This window comes from Scyliorhinus torazame, chromosome 8, assembly GCF_047496885.1.
Source record: "Scyliorhinus torazame isolate Kashiwa2021f chromosome 8, sScyTor2.1, whole genome shotgun sequence".
NCBI classification, from domain to species: domain Eukaryota; kingdom Metazoa; phylum Chordata; class Chondrichthyes; order Carcharhiniformes; family Scyliorhinidae; genus Scyliorhinus; species Scyliorhinus torazame.
In genome coordinates, this window is record NC_092714.1 from 8,083,183 (window position 1) to 8,110,785 (window position 27,603).

Sequence of the window (27,603 nt, forward strand, 5' to 3'; positions counted from 1 at the left end):
AATCACAGAATTGTTGGAGCACCGAGGAGGCCATTCGGCCCATCACATCGGCACTGCCTTGCTGAATGAGGCAATTCACCTTGTATTCAGCTCATGCCATTCCTCGACCTTCTCCCCGTAAACCTGCACATTTTTGCTTTTCAGGTAACTGTCTAATTCTCCTTTGAATGCCTCGATTGAACCTGCCACCACGGCACTCTCAGGCAATGGCCGCGATTCACCGGAAAGATTTCTAAGTGTGGTAGCGAGCGGGAACAGCCGCGAGCTTCCCGGCGCTGGGCCCAGCGAGGCCGGCAGCGCAATTCAACGTTAACGAAACCCCATGGGGGTCTCGCTGCAAATGAAGGCTCGCCAGCCGATTGGCCAGGGCCGTGCTCGCCAGTCCCTCGCTAACAAGGTCGTACAGCGCTTAGACAACACTTGCACAGGCAACCCCACCCCACTCACAGCCACGGCGCCGAGAAGACCGGCCCCAGGATTCGGCGATGCGGACCTGGCGGGACTCCGAGATGCGGTGGAGGCCAGGAGGGATGTCCCGGAGAGTGAGCCACAGGGCAGCCAGTTCCGCCTGGCACAAGGTGTCGTGGCACCGAAGCCACCACTCCTCGGGTGGCGACCGACGACGTCGGCACCATGAGTGAAGGTGTCGCGCACTCGGTGACGGCCACGGCCGAGGATTTCGGCAGAATGTCCGCCTCGCTGGGGGATGTTACCCAGTACAAGGCTGACCTTAATGAGGTTCTGTGGGACATGTCCCGCTCTCAGATGGGCATGGCCGAGGCCAGAGCGGAGCTTGTCCCAGTCACAGTTGGGCATTGCCGAGGTGCTGCAGAGTGTGACCCAATCACTGAGGAGCATCGGCGAGTGTGTCAACACTTTGGTGCAGTCATCGGGGAGCCGCCAGGGCCGGCAGTGCCAGGTGATGCAAGGCCAGCGGGGCTCGAACGAGCTGCCCCTCCGTCCCGAGGTGTGCACCAAGCCGGAGGGAGGGGCACTGGGTGCCAACCCGGACCCGTCCCATGGAGTGGGGATGGTGGCCACCAGCACTCCAGAGTTCCTCCCCTCTGATGTTGCCGCGTCTCGAGGTCAGCATACGAGACAGGGCGGCACCGCTGTGCATGTGCTGTCGACACATGCACCAGGGCCCCCTGGCCCCAGAACCCCCAGAGGACGCCCGCCAGGGGCATAAAGGCCACGGAACGATGTGAGCAGCTGGCTGTCTCCATCTCAGATGGGCAGCACGGTGGCACAGAGGTTAGCACTGTTGCTTCGCAGCGCCAGGGACCCGGGTTCAATTCCTGGCTTCAGTCACTGTCCAAGTCCCCAAAGAAGTCCCCTGTTTGGTGAATTGGACATTCTGAATTCTCCCTCTGTGTACCCGAACAGGCGCCGGAATGTGGCGACTAGGGGCTTTTCACAGTAACTTCATTGCAGTGTTGATATAAGCCTACTTGTGACACTAATAAAGATTATTATTCTTAGATGTGCATTCTGGGGAGACACCTAGACATCGTGGTAGAGCTAGCAAGGTGTGAAGCATGTTGTAGATCACTGAGGTGCATTGGGGGAGGGTTGCAATGGGAGGAGGTTGGGGGCGAGAGTGGGGTGTCACCATTGGGAGTGGGGAACTGTATAACACCTGTGATACGTTAAAAACACTTGATGCCTCTGTCAGTTTCTTCCGCAAGGCAGGCCGACCTCCGAACCCTTGGCCCATCCCTCAAGGCATCTCCCCCTCCCCGTAGCACCCACTCACCCACCCTCCAGCTGTGGACATGTCCCCGGAGTTGTGTGCCCTGGGTGTTCGGATGTTGGCTGCTGCGTGTGTGGTGTTGCGTCCCGCAGTGTTCAAGCACAGTGTCCATACATCAAGGTGTGTTTGGGATCTAGGCAATGACTCCCACATTCTACGTGGCCTGCCCACCCACCAGAATCCACTTGCATTGTATGAAGTACTCACTTAACCATGATTGCCAAACCCCATTAGCAATAGCTTTGAGGCGCACGGCCAGAGGCCTCCGCAGTCACTGGGGTCTGCAGGTGGTCGGTGGGACAAACGGGCAGGAGCTACTGTTGCCCCCGGAATGGGTTAACACGATCCAGGGGTTGGCATGCTGGTACCGTGCACGGTTTCATCCAAGCAGTATTTTGAATATCTCTATAAAATCTCCTTTCCATTGCCACTTCTCCAAGGAAAACAGACCCAACTTCACGACTCCATTTCAGAACCCCATCCCCGGAACCTTTCTGCTGAATCTTTTCTGCACTCACTCCAATGTCTTCACATCCTCCCTAAAGTGCAGCACCTGGACCTGGACATAGTCCAGCTGAGGACGAACGATAGTGTCTTAAACAAGCTCTGCATAACCTCCATGCTCTTGTTTTCCATGATCCTATTAATAAAGCTGAGAATACTGTATGCTTTCTTAACATTTCTCTCAGCCCGCCCTGCTACCTTCAATAACACCCAGGGTCTTTGCACATTCTATGTGTCATTCTATGAGCGGGATAGCACCACTATTGACCGAGCTGTTGAGTTCCAAAGGTCATAGCTCTAGACTGGATCTGCGGCTGGTGATGAGGGAACCAATAAGAGAAGAAAACATACTTGACCTCATCCTCACCAACCTGCCTTCCGCAGATGCTTCTGTCCATGACAGTATCGGTAGGAGCGACCAAAGCACAGGATAAAAGCAAATTACTGCGGATGCTGGAATCTGGAACGAAAGAGAAAATGCTGGAAAATCTCAGCAGGTCTGGCAGCATCTGTTGGGAGAGAAAAGAGCTAACTTTTCGAGTCCGATGACTCTTTGTCAAAGCTGGGGAGACACCTAGACATCGCGGTAGTGATCTTCAACATGCTTTACCTTGCTAGCTCTACCATGATGTCTAGGTGTCTCCCCAGCTTTGACAAAGAGTCATCGGACTCGAAACGTCAGCTCTTTTCTCTCCCAACAGATGCTGCCAGACCTGCTGAGATTTTCCAGCATTTTCTCTTTCGCTACCAGAGCACAGTCCTTGTGGAGACAAAGTCCCGTCTTTACATTGAGGATACCGTCCATTGTGCTCGCACTACCACTGTGCTAAATGGGATAAACTTCGAACATCTCAAGACTGGGGCAACCATGAGGCGCTGGGGGCCATCAGCAGCAGCAGAAGTGTATTCACCCACAATCTGCAACCTCATGGCCTGGCATATCCCCCACTCTACCAATACCACCCAGCCAGGGGGTCAACCCTGGTTCAATGAAGGGTGCAGGAGAGCAAGCCAGGAGCAACACCAGGCAGACCGAAAAAAGGTGTCAACAACACAAGGATTACTTGCATGCCAAATAGCATAAACAACAAGTAACAGCCGGAGCTAAGCAATTCCATAATCAGTGGATCAGATCTAAGCTCTGCAGTCCTGCCGCTTCCAGCCGTGAACGATGGTGGACAATTAAACCAATCACTGGAGGAGGAGGCGCCACAAATATTCCCATCCTCAATGATGGAGCCCAGCACATTAATGCAAAAGACCAAGCTGAAGTATTCTCAATAGATCTGGAACCTTGAATTAAAAGTCTAATGATGACCATGAAACCATTGTTGGTTGTCGTAAAAACCCATCTGGTTCACTAATGCCCTTTAGCGAAGGAAATCTGTCATCCTCACCTGTTCTGTCCTACATGTGACTCCAGACCCACAGTAATGTGGTTGACTCTTAAATATCCTCAGGGATGGGCAACAAATGTTGGCCCAGCCCAGCGACACCCACATCCCATGAATGAATTTTAAAAACACTATCTTCAGCCAGAAGTGCCGAGTGGATGATCCACCTCTGCCTCCTCTGGCATCTCAGTCTTCAACCAGTTTGATTCATTCCATGCAATATCAAGAAATGGCTGAAGGCACTGGATACTGCAAAGGCTGTGGGCCCCAACAACAAGGGCATCACAGTAGCACAGTGGGTATCACTGTTGCTTCACAGCTCCAGGGTCCCAGGTTCTACCGTGCCACCCAACCTATGATTCTATAATTCAACCTTTGATTCGATAATGCTTGGAGAGACATAATGAATGGTTATCATTTGACATTCAGCATGGTAGCTTCAAATTGCTAGTGGAGTGTCTTTGTCAGAACTCTTCTGATAATTTCTCTTTTGAAATATTGATAGACCTGCTCTGTTTTTCTTTTGGCATGTTCACATTGAATGAGTGACTCCTTCCAGACAGCGCCTAGCAGCAGGCACAGGCTTGTCAGCACTGAGCCACAGCGCTTTCAGCTGTGAGCAAGACCTCCTAATTGTTGCTGTGACACCGGCCAGCTTCTCTCTTATGGAGCTGGAGACCTTTGTGTGCAGCTGGATTAAAAATCCCATGATTGGCTGAACCTAGATTCCATGTCTCTCAGAACAGAATTAGTGGTGCTATTATCTGATTTGTTAAACAAGTCAGCTATTGCCACAGGATTTTTATCTGTTACCTGTGACTTAATTGCTTTTCTATTGCATAATAACTGCAAAAGATTTGCGTATAAATTGAATCTGTTTTAATGTGAAAGGACTGGGGAGCCTGACTGCAGATAGATAATAAAATTTTTAACTAATTTTGATTGTCAGCTTCAGACTCTGATGCTCGAATGTGATTTATTTCTAACTAAGTGTTTGTGCCACGGGGACAATATGTAAACTGTAACTCCTCTTAATGGCTGCAGATATTGAAAGAGTTGAAGGATGAAGACTGGAACATGGGTAACATCGTCTTCACACTAACAAACCGGCGGTATGGGGAGAAGTGCATCGCCTATGCTGAGAGCCATGACCAGGTAACCCCTCGTCCAGACTTGTTGACCCCCAGGTTGGCTGCCACTGTGTGCTGTCACAACATAACCAGATGGCCTAGTTTCACTTGTGTCGTATCGCCTGACTTTTTAAAAGTTCATTCATGGGATGTGGGCATTGCAGGCTGTGCCAGCCTTTATTGCCCATCCCTAATTACCCTTGGGGCAGTTGAGAGTCAGCCACATTGCTGTGGGTCTGGAGTCACATGTAGGCCAGATCAGGTAAGGACAGATTTCCTTTCTTAAGTGACTTTGTGAACCAGATGGGTTTTTACGACAATCAATAATGGTTTCACGGTCATCATTAGACTTTAAATTCCAGATTTTTATTGAATTCAAATTCCACCATTTACAGTGGAGGGATTTGAACCTGGGTTTTGTTATGGGCCAGGGTTTAGAGAACACCAAAGTATATCATGGAGTTCACCTGACCCACAACTTTTAATAGATTTTGATTATGAGAAGCATAAGGGCCCACTTTCCAGGTGTGATGCAACAGAGATCTTAAATATTTTTAAACAAAAGAATATTCATTCTATGAATCCAGTTAACATTTTATAAACAGACAGTAAACATCTTATCAACTACCAACACAAATATCTCACCAAAGATACAGTACTCTATGGGTAACCCTTAATAACTTTCCGAACAACATCCATAAGCCAAACACCCTTTTTATACAAAACAGTACGTTTGAATTCCTTACAGAAAACAGGTATTACTTTTAAGTTATCAAGTGGTCTGGAGACATTCTTTAGCATGCAGAGAGACCAAAAATACACCTTCTTTGTTTGGATGCAGCTCCCAACTGAAAATGAAGCCAAAAAACTGAGCCACAAAGCAGCTTCCAGCTCAAAACGAAAGTAAAAGACAGAATCACAGCCCAGATCCACCCACACAATGACATCACTACAGCCATTTGATAAAACACGCTTTTCGTAAAGGGACCCTCACATGACATGTCCCAGAGCATTAATCTGGATCTCTGGTTAACTAGTCCAGTGACAATACCACTCCACCATTACCTCCCCCATCTCAGTTTCTCTGGTTCTGAAACCCTCATCCATGACTATTTCATTGCACTCCTGGCTTGTCTACCACATTGACAAACTTCAGGTCATCAAAAATTCAGTTTCCCTTGTCCTAATTCATACTGAGTCACATTCGCCCGTCGACTTATGTCCTTTCTCATCTACAGTGTCTCCCAATCTGGCAATAGCTTTGATTTTAAAATTCTGAAAAAACTGGGTGGGAGGGTGAGCTGTGAGGAGGATGCAGAGATCCTGCAGTGTGATTTGGACAAGTTGAGTGAGTGGGCAAATGAATGGCAGATGCAGTATAATTTAGATAAATGCGAGGTTATCCACTTTGATAGCAAAACCAGGAAGGCAGATTATTATCTGAATGGCCACAAATTAGGAGAAGGGAATGTGCAACGAGGCCTGGTTGTCCTTGTGCACCGGTTGCTGAAGGTAAGCATGCGGGTGCAGCAGGCGGTAAAGAAGGCAAATCGTGTGTTCACCTTCATAGCAAACAAAGAACAAAGAAATGTACAGCACAGGAACAGGCCCTTCGGCCCTCCAAGCCTGTGCCGACCATGCTACCCGACTAAACTACAATCTTCTACACTTCCTGGGTCTGTATCCCTCTATTCCCATCCTATTCATGTATTTGTCAAGATGCCCCTTAAATGTCACTATCGTCCCTGCTTCCACTACCTCCTCCGGTAGCGAGTTCCAGGCACCCACTACCCTCTGTGTAAAAATCTTGCATCGTACATCTACTCTAAACCTTGCCCCTCTCACCTTAAACCTATGCCCCCTAGTAATTGACCCCTCTACCCTGGGGAAAAGCCTCTGACTATCCACTGTCTATGCCCCTCATAATTTTGTAGACCTCTATCAGGTCGCCCCTCTACCTCCGTCGTTCCAGTGAGAACAAACCGAGTTTATTCAACCGCTCCTCATAGCTAATGCCCTCCATACCAGGCAACATTCTGGTAAATCTCTTCTGCACCGTCTCCAAAGCCTCCACATCCTTCTGGTAGTGTGGCGACCAGAATTGAACACTGTACTCCGAGTGTGGCCTAACTAAGGTTCTATACAGTTGCAACATGACTTGCCAATTCTTATACTCAATGCCCTGGCCAATGAAGGCAAGCAAGCCGTATGCCTTCTTGACTACCTTCTCCACCTGTGTTGCCCCTTTCAGTGACCTGTGGACCTGTACTCCTAGATCTCTCTGACTTTCAATACTCTTGAGGGTTCTACCATTCACTGTATATTCCCTACCTGCATTAGACCTTCCAAAATGCATTACCTCACATTTGTCCGGATTAAACTCCATCTGCCATCTCTCCGCCCAAGTCTCCAAACAATCTAAATCCTGCTGTATCGTCTGACGGTCCTCATCGCTATCCGCAATTCCACTAACCTTTGTGTTGTCTGCAAACATACTAATCATACCAGTTACATTTTCCTCCAAATCATTTATATATACTACAAACAGCAACGGTCCCAGCACTGATCCCTGCCGAACACCACTGGTCACAGCCCTCCAATTAGAAAAGCATCCTTCCATTGCTACTCTCTGCCTTCTATGACCTAGCCAGTTCTGTATCCACCTTGCCAGCTCACCCCTGATCCTGTGTGACTTCACCTTTTGTACTAGTCTACCATGAGGGATCTTGTCAAAGGCCTTACTGAAGTCCATATAGACAACATCCACTGCCCTACCTGCATCAATCATCTTTGTGACCTCCTCGAAAAACTCGATCAAGTTAGTGAGACACGACCTCCCCTTCACAAAACCATGCTGCCTCTCACTAATACGCCCATTTGCTTCCAATGAATTCCAGAATTCTCTCCAGTAATTTCCCTACCACTGAAGTAAGGCTCACCGGCCTGTAGTTCCCTGGATTATCCTTGCTACCCTTCTTGGGAACAACATTGGCTATTCTCCAGTCCTCCGGGACATCACCTGAAGACAGTGAGGATCCAAAGATTTCTGTCAAGGCCTCAGCAATTTCCTCTCCAGCCTCCTTCAGTATTCTGGGGTAGATCCCATCAGGCCCTGGGGACTTATCTACCTTAATATTTTTTAAGACGCCCAACACCTCGTCTTTTTGGATCTCAATGTGACCCAGGCTATCTACACACCCTTCTCCAGACTCAACATCTACCAATTCCTTCTCTTTGGTGAACACTGATGCAAAGTATTCATTTAGTACCTCGCCCATTTCCTCTGGCTCCACACATAGATTCCCTTGCCTATCCTTCAGTGGGCCAACCCTTTCCCTGGCTACCCTCTTGCTTTTTATGTACGTGTAAAAAGCCTTGGGATTTTCCTTAACCCTATTTGCCAATGACTTTTCGTGACCCCTTCTAGCCCTCCTGACTCCTTGCTTAAGTTCCTTCCTACTTTCCTTATATTCCACACAGGCTTCGTCTGTTCCCAGCCTTTTAGCCCTGACAAATGCCTCCTTTTTCTTTTTGACGAGGCCTACAATACCTCTCGTTATCCAAGGCTCCCGAAAATTGCCGTATTTATCCTTCTTCCTCACAGGAACATGCCGGTCCTGAATTCCTTTCAACTGACACTTGAAAGCCTCCCACATGTCAGATGTTGATTTGCCCTCAAACATCCGCCCCCAATCTAGGTTCTTCAGTTCCCGCCTAATATTGTTATAATTAGCCTTCCCCCAATTTAGCACATTCACCCTAGGACCACTCTTATCCTTGTCCACCAGCACTTTAAAACTTACTGAATTGTGGTCACTGTTCCCGAAATGCTCCCCTACTGAAACTTCTACCTCCTGGCCGGGCTCATTCCCCAATACCAGGTCCAGTACCGCCCCTTCCCGAGTTGGACTGCCTACATATTGTTTTAAGAAGCCCTTCCGGATGCTCCTTACAAACTCTGCCCCATCTAAGCCCCTGGCACTAAGTGAGTCCCAGTCAATATTGGGGAAGTTGAAGTCTCCCATCACCACAACCCTGTTGTTTTTACTCTTTTCCAAAATCTGTCGACCTATCTGCTCCTCTATCTCCCGCTGGCTGTTGGGAGGCCTGTAGTAAACACCCAACATTGTGACTGCACCCTTCTTATTCCTGATCTCTACCCATATAGCCTTACTGCCCTCTGAGGTGTCCTCCCGTAGTACAGCTGTGATATCCTCCCTAACCAGTAGCGCAACTCTGCCACCCCTTTTACATCCCTCTCTATCCCACCTGAAACATCTAAATCCTGGAACGTTTAGCTGCCAATCCTGCCCTTCCCTCAACCAGGTCTCTGTAATGGCAACAACATCATAGTTCCAAGTACTAATCCAAGCTCCAAGTTCATCTGCCTTACCCGTAATACTACTTGCATTAAAACATACGGACTTCAGGCCACCAGACCCGCTGTGTTCAGCAACTTCTCCCTGTCTGCTCTGCCTCAGAGCCACACTGTCCCTATTCCCTAGTTCTCCCTCAATGCTCTCACCTTCTGACCTATTGCTCCCGTGCCCACCCCCCTGCCATACTAGTTTAAACCCTCCCGTGTGACACTGGCAAACCTCGCGGCCAGGATATTTATACCTCTCCAGTTTAGATGCAACCTGTCCTTCTTATGCAGGTCACACCTGCCCCGGAAGAGCTCCCAATGGTCCAGATAACGGAAACCCTCCCTCCTACACCAGCTGTTTAGCCACGTGTTTAGCTGCTCTATCTTCCTATTTCTAGCATCACTGGCACGTGGCACAGGGAGCAATCCCGAGATTACAACCCTAGAGGTCCTGTCTTTTAACTTTCTGCCTAGCTCCCTGAACTCCTGCTGCAGGACCTCATGCCCCTTCCTGCCTATGTCGTTAGTACCAATATGTACAACGACCTCTGCCTGTTTGCCCTCCTAGCGATAGGGTAGCTGGCCAGTTTAGCTCAATTGGTTGGAAAGCTGGCTCATGATGCAGAGCGAGGGCAACAGCGTAGGTTCAATTCCCGTACCGCCTTCTCAACTTTGCTCCTTGCCTGAGGTGTGGTGACCCTCAGGTTAAACCACCACCAATCAGCTCTCCCCCTCAAAGGGAAAAGCAGCCTAAGGTCACCTGAGACTATGGTGTCTTTACTCTTTACTCGCTGACACAGTTTAGTTTCTGGTCGATGGTACAGCTGCAGATATTGATAAAGGATTTAACAATGGTAATGCCACTGAATGTCAAGGGGAGATGGTTGGATTCTGCCTTGTTGGTCATTGTCTGGTATTTGTATGGTGGTAATGTTACTTGCCACTTATCAGCCTAACTCTGAATATCTTCCAGTTCTTTCTCCATATGGACCCAAATGGCTTCCTTAAGGGTGACATGATGGCACAGTGGTTAGCACTGCTGCCCCGCAGCACCAGAGACCCTGGTTGGATTCCGACCTCGGTTGACTGTGTGGAGTCTGCACGTTCTCCCTGTGTCTGCGTAGGTTTCCACCGGGGGCTCTGGTTTCCTCCCACAGTCCAAAGATGTGCAGGTTAGGTGGATTGGCCATAATAAATTGCCCCTAGGTTGGATTGCGGGGATAGGGTGAGGATTAGACCCAGGTAGGATGCTCCTTCGGAGGGTCAGTGCAGACCCAAAGGGCCGAATAGCCTCCTTCTGCACTGATGAGGCCACACCTGGAATATTGTGTGCAGTTCTGGTCTCCTTATCTGACGACGGATGTTTTTGCTAAAGAGGGAGTGCAGCGAAGGTTCTCTGGAGTTCAGAAGAATGAGGGGGGGGGGGGATCTCATAACCTATAAAAATCTAACAGAACTAGACAGGGTAGATGCAAGAAGGATGTTCCTGATGGTGGGGGTGTCCAGACCAGGGGTCAGTCTGAGGATACGGGGTGGACCATTTAGGACAGAGATGAGAAATTTCTGCACCCAGAGAGTGGTGAATCTGTGGAATTCACTGCCACAGAAAGTAGTTGAGGCCAAAACGTTGTATGTTTTCATGAAGCAGTTAGATATAGCACTTGGGGTGAAGTGGATAAAAGGACATTGGGGTAAGGTGGGATTAGGCTATCGAGTGACACTGAATGGCAGAGCACGATCGAAGGGCCGAATGGCCTCCTCCTGCTCTTATTTTCTATGTTTCTATTTTCAAATCTTCCCCCCGACCTTACTCCCCCCTCTCTCTGTAAATCCCCCCCCCCCCCCCACACCCCCCCGTGCCACATCGCCCTATGCGGTTTCTGAGTTCTTCCCTTTCTGGCCTCCTGCGTGTCCCTGATTTTCATCGCTCCACCCTTCAGCTGCCTCGACCCGAAGCTCTGGAATCCCCTCCCAAAATCTCTCCCCTTCACCTCTCTCTCCTTCTTTAAGATGCTCCTTGCACCTTACCTCTTTGACTGCATGGCAACATATTCAACAGAGGAACAAATTAGATAACAACAGCCCTGCTTGTCCATGTCATGGAATTTGTGATTGCATTTGCACCGCTGTATGTTACTTCAATGTAGAAGTTAAATTATTTACTTGAACATCATGACTTGAGCAACCTTTCCACATTATATTTCCGTTACTGTCGGACAATTCACTGTAATGGCTGTGGCGTGTCTTGGAAGAACATAGCTGCCAAGCTTTATTTGAAGACTTGTCTAGACCTTCAATTTTCTTTTCCTTTTGTAAATTGGATTTCAGTATTCCAATTAATTCATTTACCCAGTAATGACTGCCTGAGAATGTCCTGACAACTGTACTTAAATTACAAGTCCTATCAGCTCCCTCAGTAGACAAACCTTATGAAAAGGACCGATAAAACCGCTGATTCACCAAGCTTATTAAAATTCTCGGCGCTGCTCTGAAGGAACATTTATAAAGCTTTAGTGTGCTGTTACTTTTGAAAGTATTATTTTGCTCATAAACAGTAGCAGTTCTGCAAAACCAAACATGATATTCTGAAACACTGCACAGACCACTTTCTGATATAAAAAAACAATAAGGTCGACAAACTCAGCAGGTCTGGCACCATTTGTTCACACGATCCTTCTACAGAACCAGCCTTAAGAACAAAGAATAAAGAAAAGTATAGCACAGGAACAGGCCCTTCGGCCCTCCAAGCCTGTGCCGATCATGATGCCGTAACTAAAAATGAAACCTTCTGCCCTGACTTGCACCGTATCCCTCTATTTCCCCCTATTCATGGACCCATCCAGATGCCTCTTAAATGTTACTAACGTGCCTGCTTCCACCACATCCTCTGGCAGCGCGTTCCAGGCACCTACTGCTGTCTGCGTGAAATACGTACCCCGCACATCTCCCTTAGACTTTCCCCCTCTCACCTTGTAATTGACACTTCCATCCTTGGAAAAAAACCTCTGACTATCCACCCTCTCTATGCCTCTCATAATTTTGTAGACCTCTATCAGGTCTCCCCTCAGCCTCCGTCTTTCCAGTGGAACAAATCTTAGCTTATTCAACCTCTCCTCATAGCAAACAGCCGAGAGACCAGGCAACATCCTGGTGAACATCCTTTGCACTCCCTTCACAACTTCCTCGTCCTTCTGATAATGTGGTGACCGTAACTACACGCAGTACTCCAAATGTGGCCTAACCAAGGTTTTATATAGCTGCAACATGATTTCCAAGTCCTGTACTCAATGTCCCAGCTGATGAAGGTAAGCATGTCATATGTCTTATAATTACCTTGGCCACCTGTGTTGCCACTTTTAGGGAATCTGTTGACCTGCACGCCCAGATCCCTCTGCATGTTAATGTTCCTAAGGAATCTGTCATTTACAATATAATTCATACCTAGATTTGATCCTCCAAAATTCATCACATCGCATTTGTCCCGATTAAACTCCATCTGCCATTTCTGTGTCCAAGTCTCCAATCTATCGAATAATAATAATAACCTTTTATTGTCACAAGTATGAAGTTACTGTGAAAAGCCCCTAATCGCCACATTCCGGCGCCTGTTCAGGTAAGCTGGTACGGGAATTGAACCCGCGCTGCTGGCCTTGTTCTGCATTACAAACCAGCTGTCTAGCCCACTGAGCTAAACCAGCTTTATCCTGGATATCTATATCCTGTTGTATCCTCGGCACCATTAGCAACTCTGCCAATCTTTGTTTCATCCGCAAACTTGGAGTTAATCGGACTCAGAACATTAATTCTGTTTTTCTCTTCAGCGTTGCTGCCAGACCTGCTGGGTTTGTCCGGCATGTTCGATTTTTATTTCAGATTTCCAGCATCTGCAGCACTTTGCTTTTCTTTCTGCTTTGTTTGGAGCACTTGGGCCACAGGGACTTAATGTTAGCTTTTGTTTGGTCATTGTTCCACTGGAGATGAGGAAGACTTGCTTTTATCCAGCACCTTTCTCAACCACAAGATGTCCAAAGCCCTTCACAGTCAAAGAAGTAGCAGAGTTTTCGGATGTTTTACTAAAGAACATAAGAACTAGGAGCAGGAGTAGGCCATCTGGCCCCTCGAGCCTGCTCCGCCATTCAATGAGATCATGGCTGATCTTTTGTGGACTCAGCTCCACTTTCCGGCCCGAACAGCATAACCCTTAATCCCTTTCTTCTTCAAAAAACTATCTATCTTTATCTTAAAAACATTTAATGAAGGAGCCTCAACTGCTTCACTGGGCAAGGAATTCCATAGATTCACAACCCTTTGGGTGAAGAAGTTCCTCCTAAACTCAGTCCTAAATCTACTTCCCCTTATTTTGAGGCTCTGCCCCCTAGTTCTGCTTTCACCCGCCAGTGGAAACAATCCTTCTAAATTCCAACGAGTACAGTCCCAGTCTACTCAACCTCTCCTCGTAATCCAACCCCTTCAGCTCTGGGATTAACCTAGTGAATCTCCTCTGCACACCCTCCAGTGCCAGTTCGTCCTTTCTCAAGTAAGGAGATCAAAACTGAACACAATACTCCAGGTGTGGCCTCACTAACACCTTATACAATTGCAGCAGAACCTCCCTAGTCTTAAACTCCATCCCTCTAGCAATGAAGGACAAAATTCCATTTGCCTTCTTAATCACCTGTTGCACCTGTAAAACAACTTTTTGAGACTCATGCACTAGCACACCCAGGTCTCTCTGCACAGCAGCAGTTTTCATATTTTATCATTTAAATAATAATCCCTTTTGCTGTTATTCCTACCAAAATGGATAACCTCACATTTGTCAACATTGTATTCCATCTGCCAGACCCTAGCCCATTCACTTAGCCTATCCAAATCCCTCTGCAGACTTCCAGTATCCTCTGCACTTTTTGCTTTACCACTTATCTTAGTGTCGTCTGCAAACTTGGACACATTGCCCTTGGTCCCCAAATCTAAAGCATCTATGTAAATTGTGAACAGTTGTGGGCCCAACACTGATCCCTGAGGGACACCACTAGCTACTGATTGCCAACCAGAGAAACACCCATTAATCCCCACTCTTTGCTTTCTATTAATTAACCAATCCTCTATCCATGCTACTACTTTCCCCTTAATGCCATGCATATTTATCTTATGCAGCAACCTTTTGTGTGGCACCTTGTCAAAGGCTTTCTGGAAATCCAGATATACATCCATTGGCTTCCCGTTATCTACTGCACTGGTAATGTCCTCAATAAATTAGTTAGGCACGACCTGCCCTTTATGAACCCATGCTGCGTCTGCCCAATGGGACAATTTCCATCTAGATGCCTCGCTATTTCTTCCTTGATGATGGATTCCAGCATCTTCCCTACTACCGAAGTTAAACTAACTGGCCTATAATTACCCGCTTTCTGCCTACCTCCTTTTTTAAACAGTGGTGTCACGTTTGCTAATTTCCAATCCGCCGGGACCACCCCAGAGGCGAGTGAATTTTGGTAAATTATCACTAGTGCATTTGCAATTTCCCTAGCCATCTCTTTTAGCACTCTGGAATGCATTCCATCAGGTCCAGGAGACTTGTCTACCTTTAGCCCCATTAGCTTGCCCATCACTACCTCCTTAGTGATAACAATCATCTCAAGGTCCTCACCTGTCATAGCCTCATTTCCATCAGTCACTGGCATGTTATTTGTGTCTTCCACTGTGAAGACCGACCCAAAAAACCTGTTCAGTTCCTCAGCCATTTCCTCATCTCCCATTATTAAATCTCCCTTCTCATCCTCTAAAGGACCAATATTTACCTTAGCCACTCTTTTGTTTTATATATTTGTAGAAACGTTTACTGTCTGTTTTTATATTCAGAGCAAGTTTACTCTCATAATCTATCTTACTCTTCTTTATAGCTTTTTTAGTAGCTTTCTGTTGCCCCTTAAAGATTTCCGAGTCCTCTAGTCTCCCACTAATCTTTGCTACTTTGTATGCTTTTTCCTTCAATTTGATACTCTCCCTTATTTCCTTAGAAATCCACGGTCGATTTTCCCTCTTTCTACCGTCCTTACTTTTTGTTGGTATAAACCTTTGCTGAGCACTGTGAAAAATTGCTTGGAAGGTTCTCCACTGTTCCTCAACTGTTTCACCATAAAGTCTTTGCTCCCAGTCTACCTTAGCTAGTTTGTCTCTCATCCCATTGTAATCTCCTTTGTTTAAGCACAAAACACGAGTGCTTGATTTTACCTTCTCACCCTCATCTGTATTTTAAATTCCACCATATTGTGATCACTCCTTCTGAGAGGATCCCTAACTATGAGATCCTGAATCAATCCTGTCTCATTACACAGGACCAGATCTAGGACCGCTTGTTCCCTCGTAGGTTCCATTACATTCTGTTCTAGGAAACTATCGCAGATACATTCTTTAAACTCCTGCTCAAGGCTGCCTTGACCGACCTGGTTAAACCAATCAACATGTAGATTAAAATCCCCCGTGATAACTGCTGTACCATTTCTACATGCATCAGTTATTTCTTTGTTTATTGCCTGCCCCACCATAATGTTACTATTTGGTGGCCTATAGACTACTCCTATCAGTGACTTTTTCGCCTTACTATTCCTGATTTCCACCCAAATGGATTCAACCTTATCCTCCATAGCACCGATGTCATCCCTTACTGTTGCCCGGATGTCATCCTTAAATAACAGAGCTACACCACCTCCCTTACCATCCACTCTGTCCTTCTGAATAGTTTGATACACTCGGATATTTAACTCCCAGTCGTGACCATCCTTTAACCATGTTTCAGTAATGGCCACTAAATCATAGTCATTCACGATGATTTGCGTCATCAACTCATTTACCTTATTCCGAATACTACGAGCATTCAAGTAAAGTATACTTATGTTGGCTTTTTTACCTCTGTTCTGAATCTTAACACCTCGATCAGTAACCTCTCCTAAGTTATATTTCCTCTTAACCTTTCTCCTAATTTTCCTTGTTGTTGAACCCATATCGTCATGTAACAACCTGCCGCGTCGCTTACCATTCATGTTTTCACTTCCAGTTTTATTCCTTTTAGTATTCCTGGTCCTATTCACTGAGCTCCCCTCAGTCACTGTACCTTGTATTGTCGCCCTTTTTGATTTTTGACTGTGGCTTCTCTGCCTTGCACTTTCCCCCTTACTGCCTTTTGTTTCTGTCCCTGTTTTACTACCTTCCAACTTCCTGCATCGGTTCCCATCCCCCTGCCATATTAGTTTAAACTCTCCCCAACAGCTCTAGCAAACACCCCCCCAGGACATTGGTTCCAGTCCTGCCCAGGTGCAGACCGTCCGGTTTGTACTGGTCCCACCTCCCCCAAAACCGGTTCCAATGCCCCAGGAATTTAAATCCCTCCCTCTTGCACCATCTCTCGAGCCACGCATTCATCCTATCTATCCTGGCATTCCTACTCTGACTAGCTCGTGGCACTGGTAGCAATCCTGAGATTACTACCTTTGAGGTCCTACCTTTTAGTTTAACTTCTAACTCCCTGAATTCAGCTTGTAGGACCTTGTCCCGTTTTTTACCTATATCGTTGGTGCCTATGTGCACCACGACAGCTGGCTGTTCACACCCCCCCACCCCGAATGCCCTGCAGCCGCTCCGAGACATCGTTTACCCTTGCACCAGGGAGGCAACATACCATCCTGGAGTCTCGATTGTGTCCGCAGAACCCCTGTCTATTAACCTTACAATTGAGTCCCCTATGACTACAGCCCTGCCATTCTTCTTCCTGCCCAGCTGCGCAGCAGAGTCAGCCATGGTGCCATGAACCTGGCTGCTGCTGCCTTCCCCTGGTGAGCCATCTCCCTCAACAGTATCCAAAGCGGTATATCTGTTTTGCAGGGAGATGACCGCAGAGGACACCTGCACTGCCTTCCTACTCTTGCTCTGTCTTTTGGTCACCCATTTTCTATCTTCCTCAGTACCTTTCACCTTGGTGTGACCAACTCGCTAAACGTGCTATCCACGGCGTCCTCAGCATTGCGGATGCTCCAAACCAAAGTGAGTCCATCCGCAGCTCCAGAGCCGTCAAGCAGTCTAACAGGAGCTGCAACTGGACACACCTCTTGCACGTGAAGGAGCCAGGGACAGTGGACGTGTCCCTGAGCTCCCACATCGCACACGAGGAGCATGACACGGGTCTGAGATCTCCTGCCATGTCTTAAACCTTCGGTTAACTTCAACAATTACAATTCCCCCCCCCAAAAAATAAATAAATAAATAAACAACAAAGAAAAAAAAATTACATATACCAATGAAAAGAAAACAGAAACACGACTTACCAGTCACTTACCAGGAATAAAAAGCATCACTTCCCCACCCAGCTTGGAATTCCCACCTAGATTCAAATTCCCAACCTCACTCTTGGTTCTGTCTCACTCTGGCTGTGTCTTTTCTGGCTCACTGGGAGAACTCAATGGGAGTGAGTTTACAAGTTGCTCTTTTTAAATTGTCCTGAATTGACTCCCCTCCCCCACCTGCTTTTAGATCAAGGTAGATTTAAGTGACTGACACTTAACTGCCAACCAATTATGTGAGTGGGTGGGGCAGCCCTTGTTAACCTACACTGCACAATTCTAGCTGAATTTAAATTAATTTAAACTCCTGAAATTCAAAAGGAGCTGCCTTACTGATTTGATTCAATTCCCACCTAGATTCAAATTCCCAAACTCACTCTTGGTTCTGTCTCACTCTGGCTGTGTCTTCTCTGGCTCACTGGGAGAACTCACTCGTATATAAATGCAGGTTGTTCTCCATCGTGTTAACTGACAACAGCTGAGGAGGTAATTCAAAAGCTACCATTGACGTTAGCACCCTGGGCTTTGCGCGGGGGGAAGAAAATAAGCTCAAGATTTTCACTACTGATCACGATCCATGATACTTGCTGGAAAGCATGGTGAGATCAGGATTTGGGTTACCTATGGTGAATCGCAGTCACATGAACAAGGTCATTAAGTGGTGTGTGCATTGTATTATGGGCCAGGTGTTTAGAGAACACCAAAGTATACAATGGAGTTCACCTGACCCACAACTTTTAATAGATTTTGGTTTTGATGGAACACAAGGGCCCATTTTGCAGGTGTGATGCAACAGTGATCTATCTAAAAAGGTATTTTTAAAACAAAACAATATTTATTCTACGAATCCAGTTAAGAGTTTATAAACACACAGTAAACATCTTATCAACTACCAACACACATAACCCCACAGATGCAATACTCTATAGGTAACCCTTAATACCTTTCCCAGCAACATCCAAAAGTTTTTTTTAAAATATTTTTATTGGGGTATTTGCAAGTTTTTATAATGATAACAATAGCAGCGATATAAACATGGTACAATAAACATTTCCACCCCCATCACAATCGTCACACACCCCAACCATAAAGCAACAGTCCGGCCCTCTCTCTCTCTCTCTCCCCCCCCCTTTGGAATTCTGCTTCTGCTGACATTTTAATTTTCCCCGAGAAAGTCGACGAACGGCCGCCACCTCCGGGGGAACCCAACCATTGACCCTCTTAAGGCAAACTTTATTTTCTCGAGACTGAGAAACCCAGCCATGTAACTAACCCAGGTCTCTGCACTCGGGGGCTTCCAGTCTCTCCACATTAACAAGATCCGTATCCGGGCTACCAGGGAGGAAAACGGCAAGACGTCGTCCTCTTTCGCCCCCTTAACTCCCGAATCTTCCGACACTCCAAAGATCGCCACCTCCGGACTTGGCACCACGCGTGTTTTGAGTACCGTGGACATTGCCTTTGCGAAACCCTGCCAAAAAACTTTAAGCTTTGGGCATGCCCAAAACATGTGGACATGATTTGCTGGGCTTCCTGCGCACCTCGCACACCTGACCTCTACCCCAAATAACTTGCTCATCCGGGCCACCGTCATGTGTGCCCGGTGGACTACCTTGAATTGTATCAGGCAAAGCCTGGCACATGATGAGGATGTATCAACCCTGCTTCGGGCATCTGCCCACAGACCCGCCTCTATCTCTCCCCCTAGCTTGTCTTTCCACTTGCCCTTAGGCTCCTCCACCAGAGTTTCCTCCGATTTCAAAAGTTCCTGGTAAATATCTGATACCTCCCTGAGTACTGTATTCCCTCTGGTGGCAGCAGCGGGCAGGCCGGAACCTGCCTTCTCAAGAAGTCTCGCACCTGCAAATACCTAAACCAATTCCCTGCTGGCAATTCAAATTTGTCCTCCAAGGCTTTCAAGCTGGGAAAGCTCCCATCTATAAATAGATCCCCCATCCTCCTAATTCCTGCCCTCTGCCATCTCCGGAACCCACCATCCAGCCTACCCGGTACCCGATGATTATTATAAATCGGGGCCCAAACCGATGCTCCCTCCACTCTCTTATATCTCCTCCACTGCCCCCAGATTCTCAGAGCCGCCACCACCACTGCACTTGTGGAGTTTCGGGCCGGCGAGAAAGGCAGAGGTGCCATTATCAGTGCTCCCAAACAGGTGTCTTTGCAAGACGCCGCCTCCATCCGCTCCCATGCCGACCCCTCCCCCACCACACACTTCCTAATCATGGCTATATTCGCCGCCCAATAGTAATTACAGAAGTTCGGCAGCGCCAACCCACCCTCCCCCCCCCCCCCCCCCCCCCCCCCCCCCGACTGCACTCCAGCAACACTTTCTTCACTCGCAGGGTTTTACTTGCCCACACAAAGCCCAAAATAACCTTATTCACCCACTTGAAAAAGGCTCTCGGGATGAAGATGGGGAGGCACTGAAAGACAAACGGGAATCTGGGGAGGATTGTCATTTTCACAGTCTGTACCCTCCCCGCCAGTGACAGTGGGAGGATATCCCATCTCTTAAAGTCCTCTTTCATTTGTTCTACGAGCCAGGATAGGTTTAACTTGTGCGGTGCCTCCCATTCCCGGGCCACCTGGATTCCCAGATATCGAAAGCTGTTCCCTACCATTCTAAACGCCAGCTCTCCCAGTCTCTCCTCCTGCCCTCTCGCCTGGATCGCGAACATCTCACTTTTCCCCATGTTCAATTTATACCCCGAAAAATTACCAAATTCCCCGAGGATCCACATAACTTGCCCCATCCCCTCCAGCGGGTCTGAAATTTAAAAGAGCAGGTCATCTTGTCCGCATTCATCGCTACTACCGCCTCCATCTCCCCTCCTTCTGAGGGCATCATAATAACATTTAAAAGCTTTCGAACATTGGCATTGAGTTGCCTGCCCTTTACAAATCCTGTCTGGTCTTCCCCTATCACCCCCGGGACACAATCCTCTATCCTTGTGGCCAGTATCTTAGCCAGCAGTTTGGCGTCCACATTCAGTCGAGAAATTAAGGGGAGATAGATATAGGACAGGTGTCAGAGGTAGGTTCTTTACTCAGAGAGTAGTAAGGGCGTGGAATGCCCTGCCTGCAACAGTAGTGGACTCGCCAACACTAAGGGCATTCAAATGGTCATTAGATAGACATATGGACGATAAGGGAATAGTGTAGATGGGCTTTAGAGTGGTTTCACAGGTCGGCGCAACATCGAGGGCCGAAGGGCCTGTACTGCGCTGTAATGTTCTATGTTCTAAATTGGCCTGTATGACCTGCATTGCTCCAGATCCTTCTCCCGTTTCAGGATCAATGAAATTAGGCCTGCGACATTGTTGGGGGGAGGACTCCCTTCTCTCTTGCTTCGTTAAATATCCTCACCAGCAGTGGGCTCAATATCTCTGAAAACTTCTTATAGAATTCCACCTGGTAGCCGTCCGGCCCGGGGCCTTGCCCGACTGCATGCCCTCCAGCCCCTCAATTATTTCCTCAATTTCAATTGGGGCTCCCAGCCCTTCCACCGGATCCTCATCCACCCTCGAGAACCTCAACTGACCCAAAAACTGACTCATTCTCTCCACCCCAGCCAGGGGTTCCGACTCATATAATTTGCTGTAAGCAACATCCATATGTGAAACCCTTTTTTTTGATAAAGACAGCAGGTTTAAATTCTCAACAGAAACAGGTATTACTTTGAAATCATCAACGAGCTGAAGACATTCTTTAGCTTGTAGAGAGAAAGAGCATTTTACATATCTGCTTGCTTTGAATACAGCTCTCCAACTCTGAAAATGAAACTAAACACACTGCAGATCCCAGCTTTAAACGAAAGTGGAAGACAGACAGCCCAGCTCCACCCACACACTGACATCACTGCAGCTGTTTGATAAACACCAATTTCATAAAGGTACATCCACCTGACAATTGTGCCTGCAGATCAGCAAGATCCACAAGCCTTTTGAAAGTAGGGCAAGAGAACCAAACTGCACATTTGACTTTGTACGACCTTGTGTGCCGGGCAAGGAAATGTTGCGGAAGCTGAATCCACAGTAGCTTTTCAAGAGGATTAATATTTCATCGGCTTAAGTGGGTCGGTGCAGACTCGATGGGCCAAATGGACTCCTTCTGCACTGTATGTTCTATGAATCACACGGCACAGGTGATTTGTCCCATCCTGCTGTAATGGCTCCTTGAAAAGATTTATCCAGTTAATCCCTTTCCCCTTCTCTTTTTCTATTGCTCTTCATGTGTGTTTCCTTCACACGTAATTATCCAATTCCATTTGGAAAGTTAGGAATAAATCTACTTCCATTGCTCTTAAAGGCAGCACATCCAAGATCGCACCTTTCTCTGTAAAAGGATTACGTCCCATCTTCCCACTGGTCCATTTGACAAGTGCCCTAAATCTGTAACCTCTAGTTACTGACCCCCCCCACCCTGACCCACCACTGGAAACCGTTTTTTATATTTACTATCAATAACTTTGAACACCTCTATTAAATTTACCCTCAGCCACCTCTGCTGTAAAGAGAACAGACCGAGCTTCGCTTTGATGCATTCAACATTGAAGTATAATCTTTATCATTTATTGAAGCGTATACAGCAACGTTTTCCATGTTACTTCTCTGCGAGCACATCAGGTACTTTGGCACTCGGTTCATTTAGATTTTGTTACACAGGCCCTTGTTGGGGACAAGACTTTAGCATTTTGGCTGATGGACGCGGAGATGTATACGAACATGAGCATTATGTCTCCCTTAACGGTGGTGGTGGACCGCGGCATACAGCTGCACAAAATGATCCGTCTCATCACGCATGCTCTGGGAGGAGAAGGATACCTGAATTTCATTGGTAAGTCCACAGACGATAAGATTGTAACATTGTGCCGTCTGCCTGAACCATCAAAAGTATAATATTCTTTGTTTTTGTTGCTCTGCTATCGGCTGGAGTTCAGAGGGAACTGCTTTCACCTCCGGGTCAAAACATTGTGGGTTCAAGTCCAACTCAAGGGTTTAAAAAACAAGACCGACAACCCCGGTATAGTACTGAGGGAATGCCGCACTGTCAGAGGGTCAGTACTGAGGGAGTGCTGCGCTGTTAGAGGGTCAGTACTGAGGGAGTGCCGCACTGTCACAGGGTCAGTACTGAGGGAGTGCCGCACTGTCACAGGGTCAGTACTGAGGGAGTGCTGCCCTGTCAGAGGGTCAGTACTGAGGAAGTGCTGCGCTGTTGGAGGGTCAGTACTGAGGGAGTGCTGCGCTGTCGGAGGGTCAGTACTGAGGAAGTGCTGCGCTGTTGGAGGGTCAGTACTGACGGAGTGCCGCACTGTCAGAGGGTCAGTACTGAGGGAGTGCCGCACTGTCAGAGGGTCAGTACTGAGGGAGTGCTGCGCTGTCAGAGGGTCAGTATTGAGGGAGCGCTGCACTGTCAGAGGGTCAGTACTGAGGGAGTGCTGCACAGTCAGAGGGCCAGTACCTAGGGAGTGCTACACTGTCAGAGGGTCAGTTCTAAAGGAGTCCTGCAATGTCAGAGTGTCAGTACTAAGGGGGTGCTGGACCTTCGGAGGGGCATTACTGAGGGGGTGCTGGACTTTGGAGTGGCAGTTCTGAGGGGGTGCTACACTGTTTAAGGGGCAGTACTGAGGCTCCGCTAATCTGTTGGAAGATCAGCAGTGATGGAAGTGCTATACTGTCAGATGGTCAGTACAGAGGGGGCCCTCCTTGTCGAGGCTCAAATTCTGTATGAGCGCTGCGCTTACCGAAGGACTGTACTGAGAGTTTCTCAAGGTTATTTTGACAATATATCAGTTACTCAAGGCTGTTAACTGCTGTGTTGGAACTGTCAGTTTATCAGAGTGGGATGTTGCGTGATGGGGTGACTTGCATTATTCAGACCTTGTGACTACATTAGCTGCAAATTGGGGTGGGACATTTTGTTGAGAAAGAGTTGCTGTGACTGAAAATTGTGAAAGAACAAATTAAACATGTTCCAGACTTCCTTTCTCCAATTGCTTAATTTAACGGTCAGATTCTGGTTGCTGTGAGACACACGCAAGTTCAAAGAAACGTGTTGGGCTTTGATTGAAGATCCTGAACTGATTAGCACATTAAGCAACAGCACAGTCTCGGGCTTGAAGTCATTTTGGAATTTTAATGGTAATCGCGGAGAAATGAATCAAGTATAATTAAACATATTGCAACAAATCACTGATGTGTACTTAAACCAGACAGTAAAGGAAGAAAGGGAGAGGTGGTATTTTAATCTGTTTTAAAGTGTTGATCGCAGCTCTCCAGTGTGTTTTGTACTTGAAGAAATTATGCTCGTGTCATTAAAAGATGCAGGAAGACAAATATTTCTCGATCGAATGCAGTTATAAGCCTTCCCAATCCCACCAGCCATCCACAAGGCACTTTACTGATGTTGGTTACTCTTGCCTTCTAAAACAAAGGAGAAGAGACTGTTTGAAAAGATAATAGACGACAGTAAAGCTTGGAGCCATGTTCAGAAGACAGTGTGCCAACAGATCTCCCGGGAGGAGGGAGGGTTAGAATTATGTTCAAGAACAATCTACAATGAAAGCTTTTGTTTATTTAGCACCATTAAATTTTGCCCTGGGCTTATTGTTTCTTCAAGTTTTCCCACTACCAATGTACTGACTGGCTTATAGTTGCAAGGTTCATCTCTTTGCCCCTATTCTTTCAATGGTGGTGTAACATTTTCTCTCCTCTGGCTTTCACCCGGAAATATGGTGAGGCATAGTGGTATTGTCACTAAACTAGTAATCCAGAGACCATGGGTAATGCTCTGAATGAAATGAAATGAAAATCGCTTATTGTCACAAATAGGCTTCAAAATGAAGTTACTGTGAAAAGCCCCGAGTCGCCACATTCCGGCGCCTGTTCGGGGAGGCTGTTACGGGAATCGAACCGTGCTGCTGGCCTGCCTTGGTCTGCTTTCAAAGCCAGCGATTTAGACCTGTGCTAAACAGCCCCTTGAGAAAGAGAAAAGCATTTCTCTTTCGTTTCAGATTCTGGGGCCCCAAGTACGAATCCCACCAAGGCAGATGGTGAAATTTGAATTCAATTTTTAAAAATCGGGAATTAGAAGTATCATGATGACCATGCAACCACTGCCAATTGTCGGAAAAAAACAATCTCGTTGATGGGGCGGCACGGTAACACAGTGCTTAGCACTGTTGCTTCATGGCACCAGGGACCCGGGTTCGATTCCAGACTTGTGCCACTGTCTGAGCGGAGTCTGCACGTTCTCCCCGTGTCTGCTTGGGTTCCTCCGGGAGCCCCGGTTTCCTCCCACAAGTCCCGAAAGACATGTTTGTTAGGTGAATTGGACATTCTGAATTCTCCCTCTGCACCCGAACAGGCGCCAGAATGTGGCGACTAGGGGATTTTCACAGTAACTTCATTGCAGTGTTAATGTAAGCCTACTTGTGACACTAATAAAGCGTATAGATTATTATCGAAAGAGAAAATGTTGGAAAATCTCAGCAAGTCTGGCAGCATCTGTAGGGAGAGAAAAGAGCGAACGTTTCGAGTCCGATGACTCTTTGTCAAAGCTTCGGACTCGGAACATTAGCTCTTTTCTCTCCCGACAGATGCTGCCAGACTTGCTGAGATTTTCCAGCATTTTCTCTTTCGTTTCAGATTCCGGCATCCGCAGTAATTTGCTTTTATCCAGTACAGATTATTATAATGTCCTTCAGGGAAGGAAATCTGCCGTCCTTACCCGGTCTGCCCTGCATGTGACTCCAGACCCAAGCAGCATTGCGGTTGATTCATAACCGCACCCCCTCTGAAATGGCCGAGCAAGCCACTCAGTTCAGGGGCAATTAGGGATGGGCAGCAGATGCTGGTCCAGCCCAGCGACGCCCACATCCCAAGAGCGAATAAAATAAAAAATCTGAGGAGGAGCTAAGAAATGGAGGCCTGAGGTTGTGGTTCTCTTCATTGACTTGAATGTGTTTCCTTTAACAGTGAAAGTTCGTTGGCAGAACTGTGCGGAATCAGAGATGTTTGTAGTAGATTTACACAAACCTGAATCATAAATGTGGGGAATATATTTCCTGCTGGGCCAGACCACAACACAGCCTGACTGTACACACGTTATTTACAGTTCACAGTGAGATTGAGAAACCGAAATTCATATTTCACGCAGTTCCTAGACAGTTTTGGGGAAAGGACTCTACTACATTGTTAATCTACTGTGATGGCAGTCTGTGTGAGGAAAGACTGGTGGAAATAGTTCAGCCGAAAGCATTTTCTTTGTCTTGAATTTTGCATGCAGCTGAAGTGTTGGGGAATGAAATATTTCAGTTGGCTGGCATCAGTGTCAAACACACGCAAGTCAGCCAAATTTCCTGTTCCTTGTCTGGAAAATGTGCCTTCAGTCCTGGGTTGGAACATCATTCAATCCGCATAATCGCTTGTCTAAATAGGATTCAAAAGACCAGTCTCGACTTGGCCATCTTTTCCAACCAGCATCCCTGGCTAATCTCCCTTTTCTCAAATATGTCACTGCTCCGTATGCTCTTCTCTGCAAACTCCGTTTGAATCCAGATTTCGCTGTGTATATGGATCCGAGACTGCCTTGGCCAGTGGCGACTGGTTACTGTTGAACAGGAGCGTTCCTGGATCACTCACATAATCACTGCGGCTTCAAGAGTAGGTCTGAGGTTATGTATTCCATGCATTGACTCACCCTCCTGACCAATGTTGCTGTGTGTGACTGGCTTATTGCACTATGTGGTTCTTTCAAGATTGCCACAGGTCATACATGTGTGCATCTTAAAGGTAGCATGGCTATGCATGGCCAGTTTTATCTCTGTGTGGCCATGCATCAGCGCAACTAAGAGGAAACATTGCTCCTGACTCCCCTCCGCCTTTTACCATGCAAGGCACAAGTCAGAAGTTGGATGGAAAATGCCTGGCTGAGTGTAGCTCCAACAACATTCAAGCTCAATACCAACCAAACTGCCTGCTTGATTGGCACCCCATCCCTTACGTTAAACATTCACCTCCTCTTACGCAGACTGGCAGCTACAAGATGCACTGCAACAACTCACCAAGGCCCCTTCAACAGCACCTTCCAAACCTGCGACCTCTACAATCTAGAAGAACAAGGCTATCAGGTACATGGGAACACCATCACCTGCAAGATCCCTCCCAGTCACCGTGTCCTGACTGGAAATATGCAGTATCACCAGTTTATTTTCTTATTAATTCATGGGATTCAGGGCAGCACGGTAGCACACGTGGTTATCACTGTGGCTTCACAGCGCCAGGGTCCCAGGTTCCAATTCCCCACTGGGTCACTGTCTGTGCGGAGTCTGCACGTTCCCCCCATGTCTGCGTGGGTTTCCTCCGGGTGCTCCGGTTTCCTCCCACAGTCCAAAGACATGCAGGTTAGGTGGAAAAAGTTAGGAGGGGTTATTGGGTTATGGGGATAGGGTGGAAGTGAGGGTTTAAGTGGGTCGGTGCAGACTCGATGGGCCGAATGGCCTCCTGCACTGTGTGTTCTATGTATCTATGATACGGGTGTCGATTACTGGGTCGGCATTTATTGCCCATCCCTAATTGCCCTTTAACTGAGAGGGCATTTAAGAATCAACCGCATTGCTATGGATCTGAAGCCCCATGTAAGCCAGATGGCAAGTTTCCTTCCCCTTAAGAACATTCGTCAACCAGATGGGTTTTTATAACAATCGACAATGGTTTCAAGGTCGCCATTAGACTCTTAATTGCCCAGATTTTTATTGAGTTCACATTTCAACATCGGCCATGGTGGGATTCGAACCCGTGTCCCCAGAGAAGCCCCTGGGCTTTCAGGGTTACTAGTCCAGTGACAATACAACCACACCACCACCTCCCCGTGTGGCTCGTCAGCACAATGACAATGATTTGTGGGAGCAAGTCTAAAGGAGGTTGAGAGAAAAAATGGTTCATAGAACATAGAACGATACAGCGCAGTACAGGCCCTTCGGCCCACGATGTTGCACCGAAACAAAAGCCATCTAACCTACACTATGCCATTATCATCCATATGCTTATCCAATAAACTTTTAAATGCCCTCAATGTTGGCGAGTTCACTACAGTTGCA

General features: G+C 47.2%; 1 protein-coding gene across 3 annotated transcripts in view; it reads left to right on the forward strand.

Moving 5' to 3' along the window:
• Positions 1-27,603, forward strand: part of LOC140427636 (1,4-alpha-glucan-branching enzyme-like) — an 885,145-nt gene that overhangs the window by 584,085 nt on the left and 273,457 nt on the right. For all 3 annotated transcript variants that reach the window (XM_072513058.1, XM_072513059.1, XM_072513060.1), the window contains exons 11-12: positions 4,696-4,806; positions 22,169-22,340. In XM_072513058.1, the coding sequence (XP_072369159.1) occupies positions 4,696-4,806; positions 22,169-22,340 (283 nt within the window). The remainder of the gene's footprint in view (positions 1-4,695; positions 4,807-22,168; positions 22,341-27,603) is intronic.